The sequence below is a fragment of the Juglans regia genome, chromosome 7 (genome assembly GCF_001411555.2).
Source record: "Juglans regia cultivar Chandler chromosome 7, Walnut 2.0, whole genome shotgun sequence".
NCBI lineage: Eukaryota > Viridiplantae > Streptophyta > Magnoliopsida > Fagales > Juglandaceae > Juglans > Juglans regia.
Genome location: NC_049907.1, coordinates 18,104,282 through 18,123,149, shown reverse-complemented (window position 1 = coordinate 18,123,149; position 18,868 = coordinate 18,104,282). Strand labels below are relative to the sequence as shown.

At 34.6% G+C, this 18,868-nt stretch overlaps 1 protein-coding gene across 4 annotated transcripts; it reads right to left on the bottom strand.

The window, feature by feature from the left end:
- Positions 1 to 35: 35 nt before the first annotated feature.
- On the bottom strand, positions 36 to 5,361 carry LOC109005662 (aspartic proteinase-like). Of its 4 annotated transcripts, XR_004801962.1 has the most exons (15): positions 4,976 to 5,361; positions 4,154 to 4,521; positions 4,014 to 4,074; positions 3,776 to 3,870; positions 3,574 to 3,686; positions 3,256 to 3,424; positions 3,127 to 3,166; positions 2,603 to 2,685; positions 2,417 to 2,530; positions 2,252 to 2,316; positions 1,930 to 2,086; positions 1,684 to 1,803; positions 1,152 to 1,240; positions 771 to 935; positions 36 to 421 (listed from the first exon to the last, which is right to left on the bottom strand). XR_004801962.1 is itself a non-coding variant. In XM_018984680.2 (14 exons), the coding sequence occupies exons 1-14, from the start codon at positions 5,052 to 5,054 to the stop codon at positions 851 to 853; spliced, it is 1,638 nt and encodes a 545-aa protein (XP_018840225.2). In that variant the 5' UTR covers positions 5,055 to 5,361; the 3' UTR covers positions 604 to 850. The 4 variants fall into 4 exon arrangements, 3 of the variants coding, with proteins under 3 accessions (XP_018840225.2, XP_018840228.2, XP_018840229.2); XM_018984680.2 differs by lacking the exon at positions 36 to 421 and having other exon boundaries at positions 604 to 935; XM_018984683.2 differs by lacking the exon at positions 36 to 421 and having other exon boundaries at positions 604 to 935; positions 2,621 to 2,685; positions 4,976 to 5,359.
- Between the last annotated feature and the right edge of the window lie 13,507 nt (positions 5,362 to 18,868).

Sequence of the window (18,868 nt, the reverse complement as noted above, 5' to 3'; positions counted from 1 at the left end):
CTGTTGGGCTTTGAGATCGATCGACTTGGAGATGATGGTGTAGTAAAGTACATAATATTGAACCTCTTGCTCTCGTATGTGAATAAGAGGATAATGGCAAACAAACAGAACTTTCCATCGTCAACACGAGAATTATTTTACGAAGGGAGAAATTACTATCGTTCTATATATACAAGAATGGCTGATGATTTTGCCTGTTATGAAGAGAATATGCATGCCACCATCATAAACTGTACGTGGTAGTAGGTCGTGGGTACGTTCCAGGGCCCCCCCCACTTACACATAATTAAGGGGTGACCCTAAGGTGCATCTTGATGGATTCATCTGTCCTTGTGTACTTAGATTTGAATCTTTTCAGAAACAAGAATCTGATATCCGCGGTTCTAATACCGACTGGTCCAACACTTCTTCTAGCTTTGTACTGTTGTTTTCAGCAGAAAAAAAAAGAAATAAAAATTGCTTTGAAAGTTGTTTTGGCCAATAATGCTCTACCAAACAGTAATTAGCAATAGGTTAATGGTTGAAAATTAAGGGTTAAACTAAGACGGTGAGTTCGGCAATTTAAGAAAAGAAAGAAAGAGTAGGTGCACAATGCAAAGCAAATTAATATTACTACCTGTTTATAACTTCTCTAATTAAATATGACTACATGAGATCTAGTGACCGTAAGCTGAGTTGTGACACGTTTATTCATAAACATATATAGCAATTAACTAATTTACACAAAGCCCTATTGCATTGGAAGTCAAAAGGGTATGTATACGGTATACCTATTTGAATGAGTCATATACAGTACACCTTCTACTATCGCTTTTACCATTGCCTGCTTTAACTTTAATACCGAACAATCCTATGCGGCTTTTGCAAATCCCACCCGGAGATTAGCAAAATCAAACACTGTGTGGTATGCTCCCAAGAAAATGTCTCCAAGAACCCTGCACGGGGCATACATGTCATGTTTTATACACTTTATATTCACATATACATCTTAACATTCAGACTACAATGATGCATTACAAATCTAAAGAAATATGTTGTCTTTAATGTATAATTAGGTGCATAGGCAACTGCATGCAAGTTTATGACTGCAAATTTATGAAGTGACAACCATTGGAAGGAATAAAAAACAAAAAACAAAATTAGTGACTTACCATAGAGGACCTTGAGGGGTAGGCACATCCAAAGGCACAAAGCCGCTCAGGCAGACAGTGGAACAGCCTTCTTCAACTCTAAGCGTGTACTGAGTAAGTTTTCCAAAAGCGGTAAGACATTATTGAAAACAATATGCCCTTTTCTACTAGGATTGCCGATTGCACACAAACAAAAGGCTCTCATGGACAAAATTTAAGTTCTCTCTGATAAAGATAAGCTACTTGTGCAAAAAAAGGGTATAAACAAAGCACTACAAATTTGACCAAGGTAACACTGAGGAAAACTTGAGCCCATGTAAACCTGTATCTATTTGTTGCAATGGAAAATCATCATTGTGAGTATCAATTAGTCAACAGTGTATGCTAAATACTTCCAGTTGTTATATTCCCCGGTTTATCATGGTTGCTTTAACAAGGCCACGACCAATATTATGAGGCATGGCATGTCTTTGCATTGGTCTATCATGTGTTCCTCCAAATAAATTATACAAATATGAAGAAGTCAACCAATGCGCGAAAATAAGATGCACACCTGCTCTGGAGAGAGGGGGAAGGATTTGTTTCCAATTGTCAATGAAATGTATGGCATGGCTGCCATCTTATCGCAGTTGATAAATGACTTTCCCAAAGGATTTGGGAGCATCTCACACAGCTTTAACACATGGAAGATTCAGGCAAAAAATGGAAAGAGAAAAATAAGAAAGAACGGTTAGTCCCAGTATATAGATACAACATGGTGATTAGAAAGACAGAATTCTATTTTTCAGAAAGAAAATACCTCATCAACATATTTAAACACCTTTTCCTGTTCTTTCTGTTGTTTAAGCTGTACTTGAACCCAGAAGACAATCATCTCACAGAAAGTACAGAAAGGACTCTCACCAACGGACGACCCCTCCTGAGTTCGATTTTGAACCATTGATGCAATGTTCAGGCTGCAAAGGTTTTAAGTTTGGTTTTTCTAATGATATCTGAGAATGAATAAATTATTCTTTTATCTTGCACCCCCCAAATAAAACTGAATGAATAGATAAAGTCAAACTCGTCTACCCTCTTCCCCAACAACAACAAAAAGAAAGCAAGTTGATTGTTGAACATACCTTACACGACGAGACTCATTGTATCTACAGAGTCCAAGATCCACACATATTATCTCAGGCCGTATCTGAAAATATGGAAAGAGAATTTTCATCATCTAGGAAGGAGCTGTAATAATCACTGAAAGAACTGGGAGTGGGGGGGAGGGGTAAAAAAAAAAAACCAACCCCTTCTATTAGGTATTCCCATATCATATTCCCATACTTGAGAACAACACTTTTACACTCCATGTTTATGAATCCTGCTGCTCCAATGGCATGGTTGATTTGAGCAACAACAGCCTAAAAAAAGGGCCAGTTAGGATGCAACAAAGAAGAAAAATAATGCAAAAGGAGAAATTGAATCGAGCTTGCCAGTATAAGTATTAATACAGTTGGACCAGCAAGTAGTGATGTTCCCGAATCAATAATGGCAGCACACCCGTACTTGCATAATCCTGGAGATTTTACAAATTGTCATTGTTTATTATGCATGAGTGAGGTGAATAAAAAGGAAATGACTTTTGTCCTTCTTTGCCGTTTTGTGAAAACAATAATCGAAGAGCTTGTTTTTCTTCTTATTTCATATAAAACGGAAAGAGGTTTATAAGGGTCAAAACACACCTGGTCAAACTGAAATTAAGAGAATATATTCAATGGAAACTGCCAAAGATCTCTTCTTCATTAATCTTTTCATATATTGTAGATGCTTTAGGAAGTATTTTGGCTTGCTAGATTAGAAAGGCACAGGCCTCTTTTATTGGCATGGCTGTATTGTTCACTAGACCTCATTCAATCTTCAGAAAGTTTAATTTCACAACATATATTCAATCCCACTCATTAAGAGTAACAAAATCAAATACAGCTGAACACCAAAGGGAATGGAAATGCAAGTAAACCTGTTGAGTCATTTTCAATAAGAATGTCCCCCATCTCAATCTGGATAGATGAATGTATTTCAAGTTAGATACCAGACTGGCAGACAATAAGAAGATACCAAAGTTGAGAAACAACTTAATTTTATAGACCTGCCAGTAATCGTTGCGAGTCAAAGGGACGTAAGTATGGTCACCCCTAAAGTGCCTCCAATCAAGACCTCCAAAGACAACCTCACCTCCCAATCTTGATGTTGGATCTCGATTAAGCCAAAAAGAGAACATTTTCTGGCTTATGTGATGTTGTTCAAACATATTATACCTGTACCCCATAAAGGAAATTTGTGTGTTCAAAGCAGACAAATGGAAAATAGCTTTTAATTGAAAGATAAAGTCAATCAGATGCATCAATATGACTGGAGAGGGGGTGGGGGTGTTATAGGTGAGCACGAAACCAGGTGAAAACTGTACCACACTGGTGTTACTAGCCCAACAGCCATTTCCCGAAACCCAAGGCCAAGTATTCCATCAAACTCAGTGCCTAAGAATGTGAAAAAGCCTTCTCCAGTAACCTCAGCGAATTCCTGAAGTATATGATATCACCATAAATTAATGCAATAAAAAAACATAAATATTTAAAACATGAAGCTTTGGGCAAGCCAGCAAACCCGACTTGATTTCTAACGAGGACGTCCCCAACTCTGACATCATCTTGGCTGAAGAAGCCAGAAATAGATCCAGACCCATAGGGGATTTTGCAATGTTTTCCTAAAAACAATTGAAAATAAATTTTAAGAATGATTGTAATAACAAAATATTTCATACAAGCGAAATTACTTGTATTCAAATAACGATAGAGAACTGTTTTAAAGAAAAAGAAATATGCGAAAGTAATGGACCAGCAAATTTACCAATCTTAGTATAGGTACTGGATAGCCTGGCCCTGTACTTAGAATGGAGATAGCAAGCGATCTGCATAGAGTCATGCTTTACAAAGAGCTTTGATAGATTGAAGGAATATCAAACTCTTACAGATTATCACAAAACTTACAGAAAAAACGCATTTTGAAGAGGGAACCCAAAGATGGGAGCTGCCAGTATCAAAGACAACAGTAAAACTTTGCCAGGGAGTACCAATGCCAATCTCTCCATAATATTGAGTATCAAAATAATTCTTTAGATATACTATATTTGCTTCCAGATCATCGAAATTACTATTATAATGACCAAGATCACTTCGAAGAAGATCCTCTCGACTGGTGATTGTTGCAGCATTTATACTCTTAAGGTCTAAAGTACGCTTCCTTAGAGCAATTCTAATAAGCCCATCAGAGGAATTTGTAGAAACCAAGGAGTCTGGCAAAGACCATATACAGATTGCAAGCAAAAGAAACTTAATCCCCATGATCATGTAGTTCTCTGGTTTAACAAAATTAAAAAAAATTAAAAAAATCAGCAGAAAGGGTATAACAATTGTATAATATGACGCAAAAACTCAAACCAGAATCAACATAACAAACAGTGAAAATCATCATAATCATTTTTTCATACGCCTGTCCTACAATTTTTCAGTAATGGGTCCTATAATTTATTCATGGCTTATTTGCGCACATGCAATCATTTCTTATTGCAACTGAAACTTCCTAAGTGATGTGCAGCACGTTCCTAATATTATGTATTAAAGAGATGAAAGTCCATGAAAGCCTCACTAACCCATACTTGTTACCACTGCTACTGCTTTCGTAAACTCACAACAACAAACCCATATCGCATCCCAAAAAAGAAGAAACCCACGCGCATTTACTTTTGAGCTGCTACAGCAATACTTATAACCGTAACCTAGCTAGCAGGAAACTTTGCATGCAGTTTATACCTGACGACGCTTTAGGCCAGATAGTCTCAGGCATAGATTCGGGACATAGTCCATGACCGTCATGAGGAGCTGCACGCATTCCTTTATGTAGTGAGTTGGGAGAGTACTATACGCAGTTCTTGTTACTAAAAATTATCTCTTTCAGTACTCCGCAATAAGTGTGCAAAGGACAATGGTCGATCTAGAGCTGTCATCCCCCATAAAAGTGAATCATTAGTTCAGGAAATCTCCACGTAGCTTCGTGCAGAAGGATACATATGACTCTGTCAGTACGTTTTATTAATCCACGCTACCTCGAACACATACTCTTCGCATGCAGAAGGACAAAGGTCGACCTATACATATTCTTCTGACTTGCTCCTCAAGTTATCTCGCATCACTGTTTTTTCCTTTTTCCCTTGAAAATTCTAGCTAGTCGTTTTTATGGCACGACCAGCGTACGACCAGCCGCATATATATAAACGTACAGAAATATTGTTCTTATATTTTAATAAGTTTATTCATATCATAAAATATATCCCCTTATATCTTAAAAGTGGTTATAAGATCTACAGTAATGAACAGTGGTTCAATGGATTAAACGGCATCGTCCTCTTCTATCGTTCATTTCACTTCTGCATTGAGAAATATTTCACTTCTATCGTTCATTTCACTTCTATCGTTCATTGAGGAAGAAATATTTCTTCCGGTGCTGTTTGAGAGTTTTCTTCTCACCGTTTGGTATGCAAAAATTCTTAATTTCACTTCTGCATGTTGTTTTTCATCTTTCTCGCATATTTGTTTCCTCTGTGTTTGTTTTTGGTTTGACGAGAGGAAGAGAGAGTTGCCGTCTGCGTGTTAATGGTAGTGTGCGACGGAGAGGGAAAGGGAAGTTCGTGGTCGCCAGGTCTGGTAGAGATTGTCGCCGGTGTGAAGTGGTGGAGGTCTGGTGGCCTGGGTGGCCGCCTACAACGGCGCTGGTTGAGAGAAATGGGAGAAACCCATTTCGGATGTGTTTCCGCGGGGGAGACCTAGGGCTGCGCGTGGGGGACATCGTTGGTGGCTGGGTTGGTCGTCGGCGTGAAGGGGAGTCGCTGTGGTGGTCGTGACGGTAGCTGGCCGCGTATGGCGGCGCCGGTTGAGAGAAATGGGAAAAACCCATTTCGGATGGGTTTCCGCGGGGGAGACCTACGGCTGCTCGTGGGGGACATCTATGGTGCCTCGGGTGGTCGTCGGCGTGAGAGGGACTCCCCGGTGGTGGCGGTGAGACTGGCCGGCGCACGGCGGCGCCGCGCTGGGCTGAAGCAAAACTGACGGTGAGGAAGATTCGGGCCACCGAGAGAGAACCTGAGGAAAAAAAAAAATCACTATAAATTCAGTAAAAAAAATAATATATGTTGAAAAATATTTAATTATTTGTTATTAATAAATAATAGTCAATTCTTTCTTTTTCATAGTCATGTTTAGATAGAAAATAACTTTAGATGAAAAAATCAGTAATGTTCCTAATATCATAGTCAATTCTTTCTTTTTCTTTTTATTTTTTATTTTTTTGCATAAAACTGAATATATATAATATAATGTACGAATGAATGTTTAGATAGAAAATAACTTTAGAGATTTAATTCAAGCATGTATAGGACTTTATTATACCTATGATGTTTTATGTAATAAAACTTCTTATTTAACAAATAAATGGAGATAATATCAAAGTCGAGATCTTAAATTTTAACTTGAGAATCCTAAGTTGAATAATTGCAAATGAAATGCTAATTATATATAGGTCAAGACAAAAAAATCTTTCAGTTAATGTGACACATCAAACAGATGTTGGCCCAAGAGAGTAAATCTTATCATTTAAATTCTGTAGATGATATCCTCTATACACATATTTAATAATAAAATAACTCTTAATATCATGATGCAGAAGAAATATATCACCAACAACACAATTAATCCATAAATATATTTTACATAGAAAATATGGACTCAATTGTTCGAATCTTGAATATATATATATATATATATATATATATATATATATATAACTGCATTTTAATTATATATGAGCCACACCAATTATATCATCGTATTTAAATGAGGAATGAGTCAGCAAATTTGCTTGATGCAATGAACTCATCATCGAGGTTATAGATAAGATCAGTATCATAGTAAAAATCATTATAAATTCAATACAAAAAAATAATACAAGTTAAAAAATATCTAATTATTTGTTATTTGTTAATAAATAATAGTCAATTTTTTTTTTCTTTCTATAAAACTGAATATATAATATAATGTAAAGAGGAATATTTAGATAAAAAATAGCTCTAGATGAAAAAATCAGTAATGTCTCTAATAACATCAATATTAAAAATCATTATAAATTCACTACAAAAAAATAATATATGTTGAAAAACATCTCATTATTTATTATTAATACATAATGTTTAGATAGAAAATAAATCTAGATGGAAAATTCAGTAATGTCCCTAATAACATCAATATCATAGTAGACAAATAAATATAAAAAAATTATCTGCATGTCAACTATTTTGAAACAAATAAAATTTCCAGCATTCTCATCTTAAATGGATTCATTTCCAATAGCTAGGAATCAAACAGAATAAAAAAAAATAATAATAAAAAATAAAAATAAATAAAATTTAACGACTTCAAACCCAATGTATTTAACCATCAGTATATGTGCAATGATTGGTAGAATTACTCCAAGGTGTCAAAAATTAATAATTATAAGCTATTGCATATTTAATATAAATAATATAAAAAAAACAATTATGTAATATTTAGTCGTTTAAAAAATAAACTGTAATTTGAATTAGTTTGTCTTCCAAATTTACTTGAACTTATAGTTTGTTTAAACTTATTACTATTTAAATTAGTAGTTTCTAATTAGAATAATCTATATTATTTTATTCGCATAGACCTTATCATTAAATTCTCTTATTCTACACTATATGTTTATATTTTAGAACAATTAAATACAGGACAAACGTGTCTCGCACGTAACTTCACCGCTAGTATATATATATATATATATATATATATATATATATATATATATATATATCATTTTATTCGACTTGAGAAGTTTCTACTTTCTTGTCGTCTATCTCCTTTTTTATTTTCAGTTTCAAATGGATAGATTGCTGCCACCGAAATAAAAATTTTAAAAAAAGTAATTTTAATTTCAAAGTCTTTAGACTACGTACTATTCTCGTAATATAACTTAATTTAGAAGATATATTTTAAAATTTAAATTTTACAAATCAAATAAAAATGACTCTACTTAATAAAAAAGTAAATTCACCTCCGATTATTCTTCTACCCTTTTTTCTTATTAAAAATAATTGGTGACTATTCGATCATTTAAAATGAATAATCAATGAATATAATTAAAATTAATAAAATTAAAAATGAAGAAAAAAATACTGCATGGTATTAACACCCCCGGCCCTCTAGTTTTACATCAATATTAATGGAGATTTATGTTAATCAGATCTATCCTATTTTACTCCACTCTCGAAAAACTTTTGGTTCCATGCTACGCCTTTCCCGGCCCCATGTCTGTGGTCAAAATGCTAATTGTCATAATTTCTGGTTAAAAATAGATTAATTAAAAATTAAAGGGTCTCTATCCCTCCATATAGGAATATTATTACAAAAAAGCTACTTACAACCGTACAGGAAACCGGCGCATAACTGTGTCTTACGTGGCACGATTTCGAAACGTCATCGTCCCAATTTGAAATGAAACCCAAATCTCGCAATGAAACCCAAATCTCGCAATTCCCTCATTTTTCATTTTCACAACAAAAATTTCTCCCGCTTCTCCCCATTGATTCCCATCATCTTCACCCAACCACGAAGAATTGAACCTACGGAACCACTTCATCTTCTGCAGCGAACCACGAACCACGGAGCCCTATCGTCTTCATCGAACCACGGAGCCCTATCGTCTTCACCAAACCACAGAGGTCTTCTGCAGCGAACCACAAACCACGAAACCCATGGAGTCCTGTTGTCTTCAAACACGAAGCCTTGTCCTATTCAAACACCATATCTGAAATGTGAAGCCATAACCCTAACCCTAACCTGAACCCTAACCCTAACCCTAACCTAAAACAATTTGGCATAATCATCAATCGGGCCGAGTTTCAAAATCAGGTTAGTTCTCTGATTATTATATTTTCTTATATATTTTTGAACTCTGATTAATAACTTTACTTTGAATCCTTGTGAAGAATCATAAGAAAATTGTAAATGTTAGTGTACTGAATTTCTATTTGATGAACAATGGATTCTGAGGGATGTGTGTTGGAATTGTAGAGTTCACCGATAAGAGAAAAATTAGTTTCTATTGTCAAACTTTGTATTTGTCCCTCAAATGGAATTATTTGAAAAATCATTGATTTGTCCCCTGAGTTTAGATTAATGATATTTACAAAGTGTTGCGATTATGCTATTATCAAACTTAGAGCATGAGATTCCTATATATGTAGCATCTAATTTAGTTTACAATATAGGCATACACAGTTGAGCTAGAAGCAGAAGTGACAAGTTAAGAGAAGAGAACGCCCACCATAAAGAGGCTCTAGTAATAACACCTAAAAGCAACATGTAACTATAATACAATTTCTTTTAGTACCATTAATGTGTATGTGTGAATGTAAATAATCTTATGCTTTTAGAGTAACCCATCCATATTCTGCATTTTGTGCTGAACCCAGCCCACCTGTTTTGCTTAGTCCTCTCTAATTTCTTTGCAAAAGTTGTGTTTGGGTCACTTAAACTGATGGCCATGCACTTGAAGTATGCAATATTTTGCAAATGTAGGGCCATTCAATGTGGATTTGTTCTCTACTAGCCATCTAACATGTCATCTAATTCAATGTGCATCAACTACTTAAATGAACAATCGTAAAATATACTGTACGTACGTGTATAATCGAAAATAATAAATAATAATTAAAAATAACGTTTATAAACTTCATAATTTTATACATTAGGATCGCATGTCTCAGTTTTTCTCCTCTATTCATTATCTTTTTTTATTTTTTATTTTTTAAAAAGAGAAATCTTGTTTTTTCCTCCTACATTTATCATCTCTACTAACACCTATGTCATATCAACTAATATAATTAGAATGATAAAATCTAAGATGAAAAACATTACTCACAAAAATAAAGTTATGGGAAAGAAAGAATGAGTTTAAGATAAAAGAATATCAAGATTTCTAATTTATTTGTGAAAATCTCTAGCAACCATTGTAAATTATGTAAGCAAAAGTTCTCAATTAAACTTTGTAAACGTGGGATCGTTGTGAGATAAGTGTGCATATTTCTTTACATGCATTACCTTTAGGGCTCAACAAATAGAAATAAATGGATAAATCAAATACACTAATTTATTATTATTATTATTTCTAAGCATCACTTTTCATTTCAGAATTTTTTTAGCCCACCTGTTTTGATTTCAAATCTGCTTTGTCCAGTTGAGTCTTGGAGCAAATACAATTTTTTTTTTAATCTCTGATTTTTTTTTTTCCTTGTCAGTTAGACTTGCTTAATTGTTAGTCACTGAGTGCTTATCAAAACAGATCCTCTGTATTCATCCAAGGATTGCGCCTGCCTCTTTCTTCTTCTTTTTCCTTGACTTAGCTTACCAATTATAAATATGCATGGTTTGACTAATACAAGATATCCATGGCTTGGTTTTTCAGAATCACGCATGGCATCATCCCAATCATCAGATTTAGTTAATGATGATGCCATAGAATCACCAACTTGTTGGTGTGGTTTGAAAACACCACTAAAGACGTCCTGCACTAAGAAAAATCCTGGAAGGAGATTCTTTGTCTGCCCAAAATATAATACAGTAAATAAACTTTATATTTGTTAGATTTGCATATCAATTTGTTGGTTGCGGGGTGTACAGAGATCTATGTTAATTGTGAGTTTGTACTGTGTGCAGGGAGATGCGTAGGGATGTCAAATCGTGTTAACGGGTCGTGTTCGTGTCGTGTCAGAGTCTATATATTACAGTTAATGAGTCAACACGAATACGATCCGTTAAGGGTTTCGTGTCAAAATTCTAAATACGAATATGACATGGTTTGATAACGGGTTGACACGACCCGTTCCAACCCGTTTACGTTATTTGGTTGAATAGACACGACACGATACGACACGACACGACTTGTTCCGTTTTACCTCATTATAAATTTTAAATATAAATAATATCTACAAAAAAATAACTACAAGTCTAAAATTACAATCCAAACAAATATCCACACACATTATAACAATATATTAAAATTACATCTCAAATATAATAAACAAAACACACATAGTAATATATTAATATTACAATCCCAAATATAATAAAAATTAAAAACACAAATCTAAACAAATCTAGAAGTTAAATAATGAGGTGGAGCGTCCTCCAAGCCCTTGCCCTTGTTGTTCTCCAACTCTATTACATCTTCAGTTAACTCATCCAATTTAACTTATTCTTGTGTTTCTAGAAGTTACTTGTGTTTCTATTAAAAAAAAAGACATTAGTAAAGTTTTATATTATTGAAAAATTACAGTCATTTATTTAATAAAATAAAAATAATATTACCTTGCTCCTCGCCATATAACCAATCTCTAGTGCAAACTAATGCTTCAACAATATCTGCTTTTAGTGCACTTCTAAACTGATCAATAATACGCCCACCAACACTAAAAGTAGATTCAGATGCAATTGTAGAAACTAGAACACTCAAAATGTCACGAGCCATACGAGCAAGATCAGGATAACGAAATTCATTTTCTTTCCAAAATGAAAGAATATCAATCTTTGCATCTCTTTCTGCCCTAGGTTCATCCAAGTAAAGATCCAATTGACTTTTTTCATATAGCCAGAAAGTTCATCAGATCTTAATGTATCAAATTCTTGTACACAAAAATAAATAAAAATATTTTCAAGTCAATATGTGATATGAAACAACAATATAACATAAATCATTAAACAAAAAATATTATTTGGTATTACCTCCAATAAAAAATTATCATATGAAGACTGACTTTCCTCTCTAGTAACAGTGCTATCAGAAGTCGTGGTAGAACATGTCATTGTGGGAACACTAGAAGAACCATATTCCATTAAAAGAGATGACATTTTGCTCCGAACATTCATATACTCTATGGAACATTCTCCATAAAGCTTTGTATAAGAAAAATCAACAAAATGAAGCTTGTATCGAGGATCCAATATAACTGTTATAGCCAACAACACATTGAACTCGGACCAATATTTTTCAAACTTAATAAGCATTTTACAACACATTCTCTTCATGTAGTCATCTTCACCCTCAGAGTGCTTTAAAATTGTTTTGAAAAAATAGTTAAAATTATTTTGATTGTTCGGTGAGAATTCTAGTGAGTGTAGCATCACCCTTATACATAGTTTTCAATATATACATACATATATATATATATATATATATATATATACACACTACCAAAAAACACTTATGACTATTTATTTATGATGGAAATTATGATTATATTTTATTAAAATAAATTATTTTTATTGTAAACGAGCCTATAACTCATGTAATGTGAGGATTGTCATAAAATAAAGAAGTGATTGTAAAATATATCCGAATCTATATATATCTGAATATGTAGGTTATAAAATTGGATTTAGTATATATCTGAATACAAAATTCTTTTTAACCAAAACATTGCAGAGCCGATTCACTCGCCACAGCTTTTGTCCTCCACCATCTCTTGCGTGACTTGAGTTTACTGAAACATATGCATATGTCTAATACTGAAACCTTGTACAACCCACTAAAGATGGACATTAAAGCCAACAAACCTACCAACCAAATCAAGAAGTAAAATAAAACCATTAATCAAATACTTGTGTATTCACTGCTTTCAATTATCCAAATTTAACCATTTTTTTCAGTGGTGTGTGCGAAAACTATTAACCTATGAACTATGAACTATGAAGTATTAACCTAAAATGGATAGCTATAAGAACTCTCTAAAGTCAGTGGTCCATAATCTCACACTCGATTCACGAAGAACTCAACTTAGCTTGAGATCCCAAAAAATAAATATTTAAACATGATCTTTATGCCACTAAGTTTCTAAAAATTTGTATCACTAGCTGATTATATTGTAGAAAATAATTTAAAAAGTTGAGTTTTTTATATAGAACTAATAATAATTTTATTTAAATATTCTTAATATATCTTATTTTTGAATTATAACTTAGTGAATAGTTATATTTTATATAAATCTATTAAAATAAGTAGCAAAATGCTTAAATCAAATCCTTTGCAATTTACTATAGTAATCCAAACTAAAACAAATTCAAGTGAAATCAAGCCCAAATCTCGTAAGCAATCACTTTTCGTCATGATTTTGAATTCAAGAGCAATAAATAATAAGGTCTTCAAAAGAATAAAGTATTCACTTTTAAAAAAACAAAAAAAAAATGAACGTATTTTATCCATAAAGAAGTAAAACTTGGTCTTGTTTATTTTCAGAAAACATCTCATCCCATCTCATCTAATCATTATAATTTTCTCAACTTCCAATATAAAATTATATAAACAATTCAACTTTTTCAAATTTTAAAATAAAAATAATATTAAAAAATATATTCTAATAATATTTTATTCAGCTTTTTAACTTTAATCTCAACTCATCTCATCTATAAAAATAAACGAGTCTGGTCATATTTGTTTTTATGCTTTACATAGGGATGGTTTTATGCTTTTTTCTTTTATATCACAAAGAAGAGAGATGCTTTTAGTTGCATATCTCATCGAGAGGTAAAAATAGATTCACTTCAGCGAAAAGCCATGTGACAGACTCACCGAGAGAAAGGAGAGAATGCGACAAAACTGGTGGCTGGACTGAGGCTACCATGGCGAAGGCTTCTGTGTAGCAAAAAATAATTTAGGATTCCTTAGGCTCAAGAACGGTGGAGAAAAGAGAGAGGAATCGGCATGTGCATGGGTATGAGTTTATTGCAAACTCATCGCAAATGCTAGTCTCATTGCAATTCTAGTCTCATCGCAATTCTTCCCTCGTTGCAGTGACCAAAGCCTTACGTCGCTGCCAAGCCTCAACACCACAGGGAAGCCCCACAACCAAGCTAGATTCTACGTCACAACCACCACAGTGACCAAAGTCTCATGCACGACGAAAACCATCCATGACCCAACACTGTCGAGTCTCTCATGCACAAACCACCAAGCCTAATCAGTAATCGTGCAACGACAACATACTCCACAATGTTGCCCACGCCACCGTGTGTAAAGCCTGTCGTTGTGGTGAAACTTTTTACAAAATATTTTTATTAAAGGACAACGGTAATTACCGTCCGATTTAAAACTTTTCACTTGCATACCCAGGGTGAGAGATTCCACGTTTATAAATTAAAATGTGCTTTGATAATAAAAGAAGTTTATAGCAGAAAACATAAATCTTATAATAAAAAGGCCTCTCGTACGTTTAAAACTCGTGCCTAGACTTCCATGCTCTTCCCCATGGGCCGTGTTTGTCCTGACCATGCAGTTCCTGTGGGGGGAGGGACATGCATAAAAACTAAAATGAGTCGAAGACTCGTAAGTATTACTTCATACAGTTAAAATATAGCAACATGGGTTTTCATTCATGTATTCATCACTCGTACATACTATTACGTGCATGCATACGTATCATATGTGCGTTCGTTTGAAAACGTCACTGGACGGGATTTTTCTCTTTTAAACATGAGCATCCTTTTCGTAAAACATTTTTCCCGTCAGTGCCTTCATTTCTTCAAGAGTTCGTGCATACGTGCGTTCTTTTGAAAACGTCCCTGGACGAGCTTTTCTTTTAAAAAGGCATTCCTTTCTTTAAAACGTATCCCCCGTCAGTGCCTTCATTTCTTAAAGGTTCGTACATTCGTATGTTCATACATGCATGCATACATCCATTCGTTCTTATCACTTTCATAGGCCAGTACACACTGCTACGTCCTGTGTGTGTTGGGGTTAGTAGTCTTCCTTTAGACCCGGATTCCACTCGTGGCCACGGGTTGAGAATCCCTTTCATAGGGGGCCGCACTGGGTGCACTTCCAGTATTACTTACCCGGCATTGCAATCTGCCCATTCATTGGTACCCTTTTTATTCATTCATGTGGCCGTTACGTATCTTCATACATTCATGCTTTCATTTCTTTCTTTCTTACTTTCATTCATTCATGTCAGCTCGAAAGATCTGGAGCTTTCATTCAGTTCATTCTTTCATTTAACAGTCCTTTCTTTTCTTGAGAAAACATTTCTTTTCATGAGAAAACATCGTTTGGGGCGTAAGCCCGAAAATCGTCTTTTTGTCTTTCAATTCATTCAGTCCTATCCTTTTTTTAACAGTTTGTTCGTGGAAAACTTCATTTAAGAACATACATGGGCTTAAACGTCAACTTTTGTGGCATCCATAAGCGTCACCTTGAACGTCGTCAATCATGGCATCCACGAGCATCACCCCGTGGCGCATATGAGAGCGTCGGTTCGTAGGATCCACAAAAGCATCCGCTTTCTTGCCTTTCATGCATTTTCATCAGTTTATGGATTTTCTTAGAAAATACATACAATAGATACAGCGTGTAGTCATCCATTTACATGCGTATAATTAATACTTTGGGTGCGTAAACAAGGGCTGCCAAGGAGGGGCCGTACATACTTATACATTTGAACACTTAGCATTTTCTTTTTTAAAGCGTCTTTAGTCTTTTCTTAAATCGTCATAAAAGAAAAGCTTTCGTTTTCATTTTCTTTTATCTTATAAAGACTCTAGAAGAGTATGAATGTAACACTTACCTGGACTCCATGCTATTTGCATATCATGCAGTCCATTCATGTGCTTGTTAGATGGCAACCTACATACATACACATACATTAGCGTCATTCTCTATCTAATGCATAAGCAACTTGAACTATAAATAGAACTACGCTATACTTGGAACACTCTCCTTCTAACCCATGCACTTACGTGCCCTTTACTATGTTAAATCCTTCGGGACCACTTACGGTCACCACATCTTCCAACTCAAAGTCTTGCCTTGAGTGCTCATCCACTAAAGTGAACCCATGATTCACCTTAGGATTAAGACACTAAGACATTCATTTTACTCTTCTTACAACCATATTCCGACGCATGATTCTGATCGATGGAATCACGCATCCCAATCCTAGATAATATGCCCGTCACTACCTTCATGCACCTTAGCCCATTCTAATCTTCATTTCCATCCATCCAAGCCACACAGCTCTAAGCCAACTCTGAGGCTCAAGCACCGTGTAACTGTACTCATGACAGATTACCCATTACATATGATGAATCCGTCCGACATATGTGTCTCACCATGTTACACATGTGCCTTACCCCTTTATCACCTAACATGTTGATCACCTGCTCGTAGGGACAAGAGCCATACTCCGATACCAATCTTCTCTTAAAAATGGGTACTATGAACCTGAGAATGCAAGTAAAGTTAGGTTCATGTTGCACCATTAGCAACAATGGAATCAAAACTGAAATCATTCATGAGATGTGCACAAGCTATTTTCATTACAAAGGTTAATTTAATGAACCTACAAATACCCTTTTTGTACATTATGACCAAAACATAGGAGTACTATTACAGTTGATCTATTCAATAACAATATATTCCATACAACATGTTATTTACATACAGTTTATCCAACCAAACCAAAAGTATTACAATTGTGACAACTCAATTTGAGAAACTTGTCTGCTATAGCAGTGAGAATATTTTTCATCTATATGTCTTGCTTGTATCTTTCTTCTGCAACCAACCATTCCTTAACTTTTGTATCAAATGGAAGATTCATAATCCAACTAGAAACGCTAGACTGCAAAGACTTTTCTTCCACCTGGCTCTTCCATATCTTATGCATATGTTCATTAATTTTAAGCATTGCCTGAGCATAAGAAAATAAAAATCAAACATAACTTACTCCATGTGTGTTCAAGAATACTATAGTCAGATGCCATATCTTCAATAGACCATATAGGATGCAAGAATGATGATCATCATACTTGGACCAGGTGATGTGAAAACATAAACAAAAGCTCACTTCATGAAAGTGATACCTTCTTCGATGTTTAAGTAACAATTCTGGCACTATAAAACATATCCATAAGCATTGTCTTCCCTACAAAAACCGCAATAATTATTAGTTACTTTAGTTAATTGTATTATTTTCAGTAAACCATTTTGAAACAAGTTAAATGGATAGAGAAACTCAAAATGATTGTGAAGGCAAGAGGCTTAAATCCACAACAACATATTTTGCAGTGATAAATGATTCTAAAAAACTAAAGACAAGTTCAAACACAAGAGTCTGTCTCATTTACAGAATTCAATACATAGTAATATAGCCTAGTGAATATCTTTGTTATAACATAAAATATGCATGATGAAAGGGATAAAATTAGGAAAATGCTTGGGTGGCTACCAAATGTGCCCACTAAAAGTGCCTCCTAGTTTTTTTTTTTTCCTTAAATGTTTAAAAAAGTTACCGTTAGTGAATTTGTGTCATGCACGTGTTAAAATTATAAGAACAAAAAAAATCAAAACACACTAGAGGGCACTTTGGGCCCCCTAAGCAAGACATTTGCTTATCTATGATGAGCCATAGCTTTCTTTCTTTCCAACTTGCTTCTTTATTTTTTTTTAGGTTTGCAACTTGAAGAAAAAGAGACTTGCCTCTTACCTTAGACAGTAGCTGAATAAATTGTAGGCGTAATCCAAAATGGTTTCAATTTTATAATCGTGCTTATAATCATGCAGTAGTTATTAACTTATCACCATACCCCTAGCCATACTATTAACAAATTTCAATTCATTCCAACATGGTATTTTCCTTTTGGTAATAACATTTATTGAATTTCAACTCAATTAACTTTCAAGAATTGGCACAAGAGTCAAAACTGTAAATTGAATGACTTGAAAATTCATGAAATACTTGGTCAATTTACCTACATGAATTTCATAGACTCAGTTACACCTAATATTACCAAAGAAAAGCAGCATTCAATTACATAATCTTCATCAATCTATTAATATGAAGTTAGAAACTTTCTTCATCGTATACAAACGAGTTTAGTTTAAATATTCAGTACTCACCTACGCCTACAAGTCAGCATTGGTTAAGTGAGATTGACATTTAGGAGTATGAGTACATGATGGAAGCTTTCATGAAATGGTTTTCTAATTGAACTAGATTAATACAGCACATGCCTGTAAGCTAAAAAACCCAAAATCCAAAACATGAAAAAAGAGCCATTATCTATCTATCACTAGACAGAGACAATGGTGGTAACAGGGGCAACTAGGGCAGCGGATGGGCGAGACAGGGGGAACTAGGGCAGATGCTAAACGTAATAAACATTTCTCTAACAATGGTGGTAAAGTAATATTAAACGTAAGCTATCAATAATTTTATATAAGATAAACCTAGAATTTCATATAATCCTTTTTGAAAGCATTTTATAAGAATAAATACCTTAACCCGTCAGAAGGAATGCTGGGTAGAGGGAGATTAGACAACAATGGAGGTGCTGGGCAGAGGGAGGGTTGATGGAGAGAATGTGAGATGCTGGGCAGAGGGATGGTTGCAGCGTTAGAGCAGAGGGAGGTTTGGGGGAGAGAATGGGCGATGCGGGGGTGGAGGGAAAGAGGATGGCCCGCAAGGGAGAGAATGGTCTAGGGGGGGAGAGTGCAGATAAAAGGAACGCGGGGATGGGAGAGAGGAGGTCTACTAGGAAGAATGGGAAGAATTTGAGTGATGCGTGAGTTTTGTTGTAAGGAGAAAA